This window comes from Melopsittacus undulatus, chromosome 8 (assembly GCF_012275295.1).
Source record: "Melopsittacus undulatus isolate bMelUnd1 chromosome 8, bMelUnd1.mat.Z, whole genome shotgun sequence".
Classification (NCBI taxonomy): domain Eukaryota; kingdom Metazoa; phylum Chordata; class Aves; order Psittaciformes; family Psittaculidae; genus Melopsittacus; species Melopsittacus undulatus.
The window spans coordinates 43,052,245-43,064,591 of record NC_047534.1 but is presented as its reverse complement, the minus strand read 5'-3'; the positions used below and the strand labels follow the sequence as shown (position 1 = coordinate 43,064,591).

Below are 12,347 nucleotides of genomic sequence, written 5' to 3'. Positions count from 1 at the left end.
AGCAGCAATGGCAGCTGCATCCCCAGGGTGGGAGACACAAGGGCATCCCAGCAGGATAGCAGAGCAGGGCCTCACAGCCAGTGCCCATTGACCCCAGCCCAGGGCTTCAGGCACCTCTATGGAGACATGATAGGACATCAACAGATCAGCATGTCCAGGCAGGGCTGTGGCAGAGCCTATGACCAACACCCCACAGCACCACTAGAGCTAAGACCAATGGCCTCAGGCTGAGCTGAAATGGAGACTCAGACCCATGGGCAGGGACTTGGGTGGGGATAGCAGGGGAGGCTGGTCAGGATAGTTAAAGCTTATTAGTGTATTAAGGGCTCTGAGTGCTCATTTACTAGCCCAATACTACTATGGGCTCAGAGTCTAATGCATACTTTTATGAGCACTTTATACAATCTGCAGATCAAAAGATACAAATTCTGCCATTTACACAAGCTTAGCATTACACTGATGTCATGGTTTAAGCCCAGCTGCTTAGTACCACACAGCCATTCACTCATCACCCACTGTCTGATACCCAGCCTGGCCCAGGCAGCAATCTGGGCCTTCTGAGTAACTGTGGTATGGAATATCCCTTTGACTAGTTTGGATCAGTGTCCTGTCTCTGCTCCCTCCTCACTTCTTGTGCCCCTCCTCACTGGCAGAGCATGAGACTGAAGTCTTTGATAGGGATAAGTGCTACTTAGCAACAACTAAAAACATTGGTGTGTTATCAGCATTGTTCTCAGACTAAAGCCAAAACATAGCAGTGCACCAGCTACTAGGAGGAGAAAAATAACTGTTACAGGTGTACCCAGGATAACTGACAACAATGGCTGCAAGGTAAATGTTTGTGGGTTTGTAACACTGTAATTGCCTGTTAGAAAGACAAAATCTCATTCCCGATACTGAAAGGATTACAACTTTTTCTACCAAATATAATTTTAATTTGCAAAATACTGTGTACTACATACAGCAACATGCTTTAACTTGCCAAATATATTTCCAGCAGAGTAATTCCTCTTTCACTTATCAGACAATATCTTCTCTAAATGTGCTGTGTGAGATTAAGGCATGTGCTTTTTACTGCAACTCCATCAAAACATGTGAGCTTCCACTCCTGAAAAACATAATTCCTGTATTTAAAAAGGAATAGTGTAAGAGAGTTTTGTATTGCTAATTAAGTTATCATATGGTGTGAGTTCTGATGACTCACACCATATGAAAACTACAATCCTCTAGGTTTCCCTGCTCTTGCAGGGGGGTTGGACTAAATGATCTTTTGAGGTCCCTTCCAACCCTTGGGATTCTGTGATTCTGGATGGAAATGCTGTTGAAAATCAGGCAGGTGGAAGAAAATGGCTGTGCAAAGTACACCTTACTATAGGAAGTAATTGAGATGCAACAGTAAATTCAAAATAATTACTTGTCTAAATACATTTACATTGGCACTAATGTAGCAAATAACATTTTTAAGATTTGGTTTAGGTTTCATTTTAGAGTATTCTTAATCTAGTTAAATGTTCAATGTTATCAAGTGTTCAGCCAAATATTTAGTATGTTCAAAGTATATCTGTACCCTTTCATTTATATGCTTTCGTTCCCTTATTAGGCAGAATGCTACAAATACTTTTGAAAATAACTGTTAGTCATGTATAGATGTGTTAACATACTTTGGTTGTAAGGTGGAAAATATCTCCTAGAGATGGAAACTATAAATGAAAGGAGAACTGTTAGAATAAAAGTAGAAGTAAGTAGATATTTTCAAAACAAACCGAAAGCAAATATAGTGATATCACAGACAGATTATGAATATTTGCTTACCACCAAAATGCTCAGAGTGAGCTTTTGGCAGTATTGTATATAGACAAAATGCACAAGTACTAAAGTCAGCCTTCTCCCTTCTGTGCCATGTTAGGGTTTAAGTCTTCTCACTGCATGTCTGGAAAAATGTTGCAGAAGAGCAATATTAAAAACAGGGGAGAGGTAGATTCATACCATCTGCAAAAGAGAAGGCCATTTTTACCACTCCAGCCTCAAAGAATAATTAAAAACTTTGCCATAGAAGACTGTGCTTACATTTTCCATTGTACAATAAAGCTGATTTGCTTTGATCAGCTCTTACAGACCACATGCTAAAGATTTGTACCAAAAACCAAAGGCAAAATCCTGTCCTTTCTGGAATGAATAGTTACATCACTACCTTTGAATACACCAAGATTTCAGTATAGGTTTTTATATGGCTGTGCTGTTAAGAGATCATTTTCATATACAGCAATCAGGTTTTGTCACAGAACATAGGTCCACATTCAAAACATTTTAAAACTGCAGCAGTAACAGTTAATAAATAAGAGTCAATTTCTAAAGACTTACCATACATACTAAGCTGACTGTTCAGCCTGAATCCTGAATTGTCAAATCCAATAGAACACATTTTGCAGTCAAAAGGTATAGTTTTCTTCTTTATCCTTCTTCAATTACAATCATCAGTGAAGCTTTGACTTTTTAAAGTTTCCCAGTTTGATTACTTTGAGGTTTTGAACTGTTTTTCCTAAAATTCGTATGTGTGATATAACTTACAGGACTGTGAACCCCCTTCATTATAACACTGCTCTTTAATATCAGGACTCAAAATTCTGTAAATGGTGTGCTTTCATTATTTTACAAGTTCAAGTAAGATAGGTTTTTGTTTCTTCTGGGCACTTTGGTCATGTACTGGCATGCGTAGTATAATGAAATAAACGGTCTTGAAATACCATTACAACATGATGCAGTCGGGTTAAATGGTCAAGACTATCTTGAGGCCATGAAACACTAGAAGAAGATTGTGTGAAATGTGCGTTATTTTTAACAGTTCACAGCAGACAAGATATGTGCATTATTCACACTGAGGTGGCAAAAAACTGGAAACACATTTCAGAAGCATCATGTCAAGCTCTTTGTGACAAAAAAAATTACCATCAGAGCAAAGGAAAATCAGCATATTCTGTCTGCTTCATACTACTCAAAAAAACAGACTCCCTGGTTGTTGAGTATTCTTTTAGCATATAGAAATATTCAGATTATATTTTGCCATATATCATGGTACCAGCTATGCTGGTTCATGATTACTCCACCTCCAGTCCTGTCACAGGCTTGTTGGATGGCTGAAGAAGGACTAGTCAGGGCTCTGTCACATTCTAGTGACATGATATCATGCTAGAAGACAGTGTTAGTCCATTTTTTCAGAAATTACTCTAGGCTTCTTGGTAATGTACTGAATTTTGCTAAAACAATGGATGAATTGGTCACAGTTGAGCCAGACCAAGGTATAAGAGGCACCCAGAGAGAGGATGAAGAAGAGAGTACCAGGAAAGGTGTTTGGAACTGTCAGGCTTGCTGCTACTTCTGCCCATTGAGAACTGATAGTGAGGGCTGTTGCTGACAAGAGAGGTAATGCTACACTGTGGCAACTGGCATCTGTAAACCCTAAATCTTCCTTCATTGTCCCTTCAAAGTGGCCTTGCAACCTCCTGCATCTCTGAAGCTGTCACTACATATGCAATGATAACAGCAGTGACAAAAGGGTGTAACATCACTTTGGTTTCCCTTCTTAACAGCGCTTAAACATTCTCAGTCACAGAAAGAGTGTATCTTTCTATATGATATCTCTATTCATGGTTCTAAAATTATATTAAATTCCCTTTGGTTGAGTATAGCCTATTTAGCCATTGTTTTAAATAGCCATCATATGCCCCTTTATTCTTTGAAAAAAATGCTAGGCCTCATTTTTCAGTTTGAAATGCTGAGACCAGATAGCTGAGAACTCTTGGATTTCAAACAGTGATGCAAAAAATCTTAGGATCTGGATATGCAATAATATTTGTGACCTCAGTTTCTGTTGATGCAATTATAACATAGCCTTTATATTCATTTCAATATTTGACTCCCACAAAGATTACCAATCTTACTGCCAGCTGGTGTCGTGTTGGAAGCATATGTGAGCTTGGATACTTGGGCTCAACTTGGTCAGCTAAATACACAAGTCTGTAGAGTCATCTCCCAGAGACATCTGAGATACTTAAATATGTTTAAATATCAGGTGAATAGAAATGGAATTCTGCATTGAAGCATCTGATGTCTAGGTTCCTTAAGACAAAACATGGAACTTTTTTCCTTAAAAAAAAAGCAACAAAAGAATTCTAGCAATAACTTTATAACATTTAAATGACAGGGTGAATGTTCCTAATCATAGTTTTCAAGACACTCTATTTTAAAAATGCATACAGTGTAATGCCATTAGAATGTTAAATAAGCAGTTTCTAAAATTTGTAGTAAATGAGGCAGGAAAGCTTGCTGTTAATTTTTACCTTTAGGAGTTATATTAGATGCATCAATGCATTTATATTTTACATTAATATCATGTATGTTTTGATATACTGTCACCATAAGAACAGTGCAGATATTGAGAACATCACAATTTCAGAAGATTGCAAGTCTAGAAGTGTACTGTATGGTATGTCACATACCTGGAATTCTGGACAGAATAATACCATGCATTGCACAAAACAGGTATAAAAATGTGGAGGCCCCACTAAGCTTTTAAAATTGCACCTGGAAAAAACACCCTAAAAATTGTCCTGAGGGTAAACATCATTCATTAATAAAAGAAAATACCCTGAAGCCAAGAACTTGCTGCTAAACATACAAGCAGAATAGTTTTTAATTAGGGAATTATTGCCAGCTATGTAGGTAGGTAGGAATTAGCAGTAAAAATGAAAGAATTACAATTTTTTCCTTATGGAAGGCACATAATCCCAACCATAGTCAACATGCTTTTTCTTGCTAGAATTAGATTTTTTCTCAGTATGATTTAGGGGCTATGTGAGATTTATTATATCTATTTCGTTAAACATTGACTTGTTTGTATTTCCTAAAGGGCAAAAAAGTGCCTTTTCATTCCTTGCCATAATAAAAATCTAAATATGTCAGTGTAAACATAGAAAAATAAAAGTGGCTGAAGAGAAATAAGCATCAATTCTTCCCAGCCTTGAAAGAAGAATCTTTCTTAGCTGTAACTGTAGCATAACTAGCTGTATCTGAGCTAGTTTCACCTTAGATAAGGCCTTAGATAAGGATGAACAGCCATACAATATGCAGATCTGCACTTCAGCCATCCCAGTTCACCAATTTAGCGCTAATTATATCTAGCAAAGATGGAAAATAGAAAACAGGGTTAGAACCATAGCAAATGGCTTCAGCATCCAGCTGCATTGTCCTACTAGTCCCTCCCACCTATTTAATTTTGGGGCCAAAGCTGTATCCTTTCTGCACAGTTGCCTCGGCCTCCTTGGCTGTGACTGTCCTAAGTGGGCTGAGCAGGTGGACACTTAAGATGGAAAGGCAGACAGCAGTTAACACTGGGGCTTCTTAGTGTGCATGTAGGTGGAAAATGATGGGTCCACAGTAAACAAAACAAACAAACAAAAATATGTAGGTATGTATTTTTGTGAAGAAGAGCAACTTGTTTAGTATGTTCATTTGTAATGCAAATCTTTCCAAGGATATTTGAAGAATTAAGTGACAAGCGGCAAATGCTGATAAAAGACACAGCCTTCTGGATCCATAGCCACCTAGCTTAGATTTTGAAGGCAGCATACTATGTGCCAGTCTGGTTCTCTAGCTGTTTCAGGCTTTGAAAGAATCGGTGTGACAGAAAAGCCTGGAGAAACTGTACAGCTTTCAGACTGCTCAGTTGTTTTTTGACATCCTCAGCGTGGGCAATCTCACCAGCAACTGACATTTCAGTTGGCCCAGTCCATAGACAGTAAATATCTTTCTACTCCAGCAGTAGTGGGAATGTGTCTTTAGATCTAAAAGAGATCCTCCAGACATGGACTGCTATGATGGTATTGAAAGCATGATGCCTAGTACCAAAAGCTGCTATGCTAAAACATGACAGATGCACACAAGTATAGGGGTGAAAGATGTGTCATAGTAATCAAAGAAAAGAGTGACCACAACTGGGTTGGTGTGTAGGGAAGTCTGTTGGGGTGAGAACAGTCCTCTTGCATACATGTGCAAGTACGGATGAGGATTTCTGTGTTGAAATGGCTGTGGGGGACAAAACCTAGGATGCATGTGCATAGCTTGGGGAAGAAGAGAGAAGTGGGTGGGAGCTGAGAGGGGGAGCCAGGACTGCTGTTCTTCCCCTTTCTCTGTGCCTCTGCCTGCTGGCCCCTCCTGATACATGATACCGATTCTCACAGGAGCTTGGTCTCCCTCCTTTCCTCACAGCGTATCTGGCACAGGGACAGCGCAGCTGCCAGCAAGCCCAGGGCAGCATCCTTCATATCCACAGAGCCTTCTGCTTATGAACATCAAGGTAAGAACCCCCTGTCCTCTCAGTGTCTGTGGGCACTAGAATTCCTGCCCTAAACTAGTAAAAGCTGAGAAACCTTGCAGATAAGGCTGTGTTAGGGACTTCTATGATATACTCACTTCTGGCAGGTTCATTCTTGCTAGTGAGTTGCCCTTTTGCTATGTGTTGTGCTTTCCTGGGGAGAGCTTGGAGGGAGTGGGGCTGGACTGACTTGTCAGTCCCTGAGCAGCCTGTGAGCTGCTCCATGTGTATCTGTGAGGACAAACATCTCCTGTCCCTGCAGAAGGGAGCCTGCCTTGTAGGTAGCTGTGGAGCCCACATGTCTCCAGGGCTGCGCAGCAGGTACTGCCTGGACAGCAATCTCTGACCATTCCTCTGTAGGACTGCTGAGGACAGGGGGGCTGTGATAGCAAGACATATGCATGACACTCAGTTCTTAAGTAAAAAGAACAGGGGAAAACTTGTGTCTGTTTCTGTACCTCCTTCCCTCCATGCCAGCTTTGGAAAAAGCAGATGTAAAATAGAACCACCCTTATGAATGACACTTGGGATTCACACTGCATCTACATAGGTACAGTCAAGGTTAAGGATTCCAAAAAGGGCTGGCTGTAGAAACAACCAGCTACCAGACAGTGAGAGAGAACTGAAGTGTGTTTGCAAAATGTCTGTCTGCAGTTTGTCATGTGCTAGAACAATATGCAGAATGCTTGAAAATCACCCCAGTATGTCTTTGCTTATTATTTATTACATATTTTGGAAAAGATCTTACCAAAAGAAAATAAGATCAGCTGGGGTTTAGGGGCTATATTTTAAAATATAGCCTGCTAAGCAACCTGTTGAAGAAAGCAAAATTAAAGCAAAATCGAATGTTTTATTCCCCTTGTACTGCTGTACTTCTGTATTATTATTTGTGTTGTTTAGGAAACAAACCAACCAAATGATGTTCTTCAGATTCTGGTGGCTTTTGTGGATACTTGAACACCATGAGTTTTTAGCAGAAAATCTCAGGGAAGAAAAAAGATACGGATTGAGGAGAACAAAACCAAAACACATTCTGTCAAATACTGTAGAAAAATATCCCAGCCCAAGCGATCAAGGTGAATATTGTAATTTTAAAACAGTGCGGGTTGGTTCCCTCCTCTCCCACCCCTTCCCCTTCTCTCTCCTCTTCTCCCTCCTCCTCCTACCCCCACCTCAGCCCCCCCCACCCCCCCCCCCCCCACCCCCGATTAATTTATTTGGATTCTGGACTACATGGCTAACTTGCCCTTTAAGATATTGCTTATAATCAGTCAGACTCACCTCATCCTACATTTTCACATGCCTTATTTTTGCACTTTTGTTTTTCTACTCCCATCTTTCTCGTCCCCTTTTGTGTATTTCAGAAAAAGAGGTTGATTTGGGGTTTTACTGTGGTATGGCTGATAACCTGTTATTGTCAATAGCCCACATAACTGTATGCCTATAGAAGTAATGTCAGTAGTTCAGAAAATTAATACTCTGCAGATCCTACTTTTGAAAACTTATATGTCAATGTGTCAGTATCAGGGACAAAATCTAGCTTCATCAAATTACGTTCCAGTGTCTTATTCAGTAAGAATCATTTTCCTGTAGATGACTTCTACCTTCCCAGTCCTCATCCTGGTAGGATATTCAGTGAAATATCAGGCAGGAGGACATAATGAGTATATAAAACCACTACAACTCTCCTCATTTTATACTACATGACATAACCTCACCTTCGGTTTCTTATTCCCTGGGACATCTGTTCTGGAGCAAATTCCTCAGCCTCTATATGCTCTATCTTCATGAGGGTCTCACATTTGTGATGACAGATGTTTAAAATAACTTCATTCACAATTTTGAATCCTGAAACACATGTAAGGGTAGGGGTAGAATGGGGTTTAGTATGAAATCACTCCACTCACCTACCTCTCCTATTTATTCTAGATGAAGACTGCATTCTGGAAATCTCTTTTTTACTGGACAGCTCCGAAAGTGCTAAAGATTATAATCATGAACAGCAGAAAAAATTTGTACTGGAAACAGTAGACAGAATGAAAAGTCTGCAGCTTAGTTCTGGACGTACCCTTAGCTGGAGGATGGCCTTACTACAGTACAGCAGCACTGTTTTCATAGAGCAAACTTTCCATGACTGGAAAGGTCCTGAAGCATTCAAAACCCACCTTGCTCCCATCACCTACATAGGTCATGGCACCTACACAACTTATGCTATAACTAACCTCACACAACTCTACATGACTGAAGGGACTCCAGGTAGTGTTAAAGTAGCTGTGCTGTTCACTGATGGAGTGGACCATCCGAGAAACCCAGATATTTTTGCAGCTATAGCTGATGCTAAACACCAAGGAATTGTATTTTTCACAATGGGAATGACCAGAGTGGCTGAGGAGGTCAGCAATGCTGCCAAGCTTCGGCTCCTGGCCAGTGTCCCAGCATCCAGGTTTGTTTTCAACCTTCAGGAGAAAGAAACTGTGGAGAAGGTTATCAAAGAAATGGTATGTATGAGAAAGAATTTTAAAGAGTTACAGGAACATATGTATATGGTCTTACTTCTAATATTTTGGAATGCTTATGCTATTGAAGAAACCTGTACCTTTTACATGTTAAAGTGGCCCACCTGTTAACAAGACCACTGTGCCAAAGTACAGGTTTTGTTTCTGTCCCCAGCATTCAGATTTTGCCAGCCAAAATATTTGAAACTGGAAACGAGATTAGATTTCAAAAGACTTGCTGTGAAGTTATTTATATTTCTGTTTTCCTCCCAATAAAGGTATTTTAAACCCCCTTTTTAAAAAGTATAAACAAAAACCAACAATTTTTGACATCCCAGTTCTTTCTTCTGTAGCAAGTAGAAATGTGGCATTGCCTTTTGTACCAAAAATTGCAGCTCTTGCAGAAGTGAAAATAAATTTGTAGCCCTTAATAGAGATATGTCAATTTAGATAAAATCTGAACTTGGTGATAGACATCTTTAAATTTCCATAGAAAGCCTACCACATAATAAGGAGGAAATGTTTAAATTGAGCTTGAAGTCTTGCTTGGGTGCGTCTTTTCTGCATATGAACTTAATTTATAAAAAATATTCCCTGTCAAATATAGAGAATAGTCATCCTCTGGCCTATAGATCTAATGACACAAGCTGCAGATGAAGTTCTGATCTGAGAATGCACAGAAATAAAAAATACCAGGAGACTCTGCAGTGAAACTGACACCTAAGTGTCATACAGGCTCATACAGGTCTTGAGCATGTACACAAGCTGGTCTTCCTGTTTGTCCTGCACTGCAGCAGTCTACCACTCTGCAGACTGTTGCATTAGTTTCCCTGCATATCACCCTTCCCTTCTTCTCTGGTGTTACCATTGCTTTCTGTATGACAGCAGCCACCTCACAAGTATCTAAACACCCTTTATTTTTACAGGCCACCACAAGTTCCTGCTTTTGAGAATATGAGTGCTCTCTGATTTAAATAATGGCTTTGGCATAAATATATGTGTTTGCATGTGACTTTTAGAGATTTGCATTGTGTTGCTGCTCATCAACACTTTTATGTCCTCTCACAAGTCTACATCAGTTCTGTAAAGTGGGGGGAATGCATTCCATGTGGGTGTTTCAGCTGTAGAGATCTAAAAAAACCCAGCTAATTCAATGATAACTTTATACAATCACTGTTAAAGCCAAAGCTTTTCTAAGGTGTTCTGACTGTTCTCATTTTGTGTGCTTGCATGATAGTATGCTTAGAAGAGCTTCTGATTTTTGCAAGTGTAGAGTGTGTATCATTTACTTCTACTAGAGAGCTGCTGCTATTCAGGACTTCGGAAACAATGTAGTTTATGGGTTCCATATACCTGCTACAGATACTATGTTGACTTAGGTCTGTTTACCATTGTAATTTTAGCAAATGACAATGGCTGGACAAGGGGAGTCAGTGATTTGTGCAGTCAACAATCTATAATAGGAATTTAATGATTTTAATTAATTTCTAGGATGGAGAGATTGCTAGAATGCTTCTCAGAAATCAAAACTTAATTAATGTTATTTAATATGTTAATTGCTTACTTTAATTAACTAGTTGCTGAAGCAATTTTTTACAATCTTTTAGTGTCCTTCCTGTAGAGCTGGATTATGACTTTAAGTTTCTAATGTTGCTTTCAATATCTGTCTTTACAGAAAGATCTCTCTGAGGAAGAGGTAAGTTGTTTTGTTTTTTTGTTTTTTTTTCTGTACAGATCTACTGCTTAATACAGACATTTACAATTATATGGAAATTATATGAATTATATGGAAACATAATTCAGGAAAACTGATAGCTCAGGAAGTTGGTGAAATATTGACTCTAATGGGATTGCCTTTTGCATTTACAGGACAGAGCTTTGATTTCCTACCCTAATGTCATTTACTTTCCCTCCTAATTGTTAAAATTGAAAAAGAACAATGAGTGAGCATTCAGGGTAGCAAGAATTTGCTGATATGTCTTGGCACATCATCCTACAGACTCAGAGGATAAGAAAACATGACACAGAGCTGAATGTGGTGCAGATCTGGCCCATAATGCTCTTCCTAATAATTTTAAAACAGGAAGGAACTCGAACAAATCTCAACCATTGCAATTTTCCAGTTTGTCCACACGGTGTCACCCTGCCTGCAGCCACTGATAGGTCTGGCTGCCATTTTGGGGGACTAAAGATAGTGTTAACTTTAAAGTTAACTTTCTTTTTAAAGATGTTAGTCCTACTTCAGGTATAGTTATCTCAGACAAAGACTGTTCTGATGAGCAGCTCAAAGAATCTGGTAAATATTCTGAGTGTTTGCAAAACTTAAAGCATTTTATTTTTTATTCATTTCTACTTGCATGTTGATTTTTGTCAAAACAAACGCTGAAGTAGCAAGACATTCAGTGTTATCATTAGAAAACAAATTGTTACTAATTGTGATATTCAGGTAAGAATTATATTTAAACCCTTCACTTCAAGACATCTAGTGGAAGCTTAATAAATAATAAAACCAAAAATAGAAACAACATTGCTTATTCCTCCTTCAAAAATTACCCCAGTATCTGTAATAATTCTGTATTCTGTAATGGTTTAAAGTTTAAAAAAGATCCTATATATCATAATGATGTCTGAGACACATGACAGTAGAGACGGCAGAAGAAAACGAACAATTGTAAACTGTTACAATGAATTACATTAACTAGATAAAAGCATACAGCCCTAACATGTTTTGTTTATAGATCAAGATAGAGCTAAACTGCGATCTGTCCTACATATAGTGAAGTGGAACAAGGATGTAAGATGTTCTCTTACCCCATTTTCTTGACTATTGCTACAGTGTCCAGTAATCAAACCAAATCTATAGTCATAGACACAGCACACTAATAAACTGACCTTGTGAATAATTTGGAGGTAAAGCCATTACCAAGATGACTGAAATTTCAAGACTAGGAATGATTCGGATTTTTGGATGGAGTGTAGGAGACCACATTCCTCATGAGTGGTAAACTGACAGTTAAAAGATTTCTGTAAAATATGTAAATATAACCATGTCATTACATACAGTAACTTAAAAGCAATGTTCATGTGTTTTCTATTCCTTCTATTAAAATGTGCTGATTTGGACTATTTTCATTCAAAGTGTCCCCAGGCTGCCACATGTAACTGTGAGAAGGGGGAAAGAGGCCTTCCTGGCCCTGCTGTAAGTAGCTGTCATTTCTCAAATAACTGATAAACAGTGTAAATCAAGATTTATTTGATTATTGGATTCTTTTTTTAGGAAATTATTTGAACCAAAATCCTGAGACATCAAAAGTTGAATGTTCAATGCTAGTTACATTGCATGGAAGTGTTACACCAATGGGAAATCCACAGAGAGACCCAAGAATGTCATCAGACACTCCTGAAAAGAGCAGTGTGGTGTGCTGAGGCTCTCCTTTTAGCTACAGCAGTTCAAAAGGCAGGAAGGAGCAACTTTCCTGTAT

At 38.9% G+C, this 12,347-nt stretch overlaps 1 protein-coding gene across 1 annotated transcript in view; it reads left to right on the top strand.

The window, feature by feature from the left end:
• The first annotated feature begins 7,289 nt into the window (after window positions 1–7,289).
• Window positions 7,290–12,347, top strand: part of COL28A1 (collagen type XXVIII alpha 1 chain) — a 32,015-nt gene continuing 26,957 nt past the window's right edge. The window contains exons 1-4 of the mRNA XM_031052127.2: window positions 7,290–7,446; window positions 8,300–8,868; window positions 10,541–10,561; window positions 12,005–12,064. Coding sequence (XP_030907987.2) covers window positions 7,290–7,446; window positions 8,300–8,868; window positions 10,541–10,561; window positions 12,005–12,064 — 807 coding nt within the window. The remainder of the gene's footprint in view (window positions 7,447–8,299; window positions 8,869–10,540; window positions 10,562–12,004; window positions 12,065–12,347) is intronic.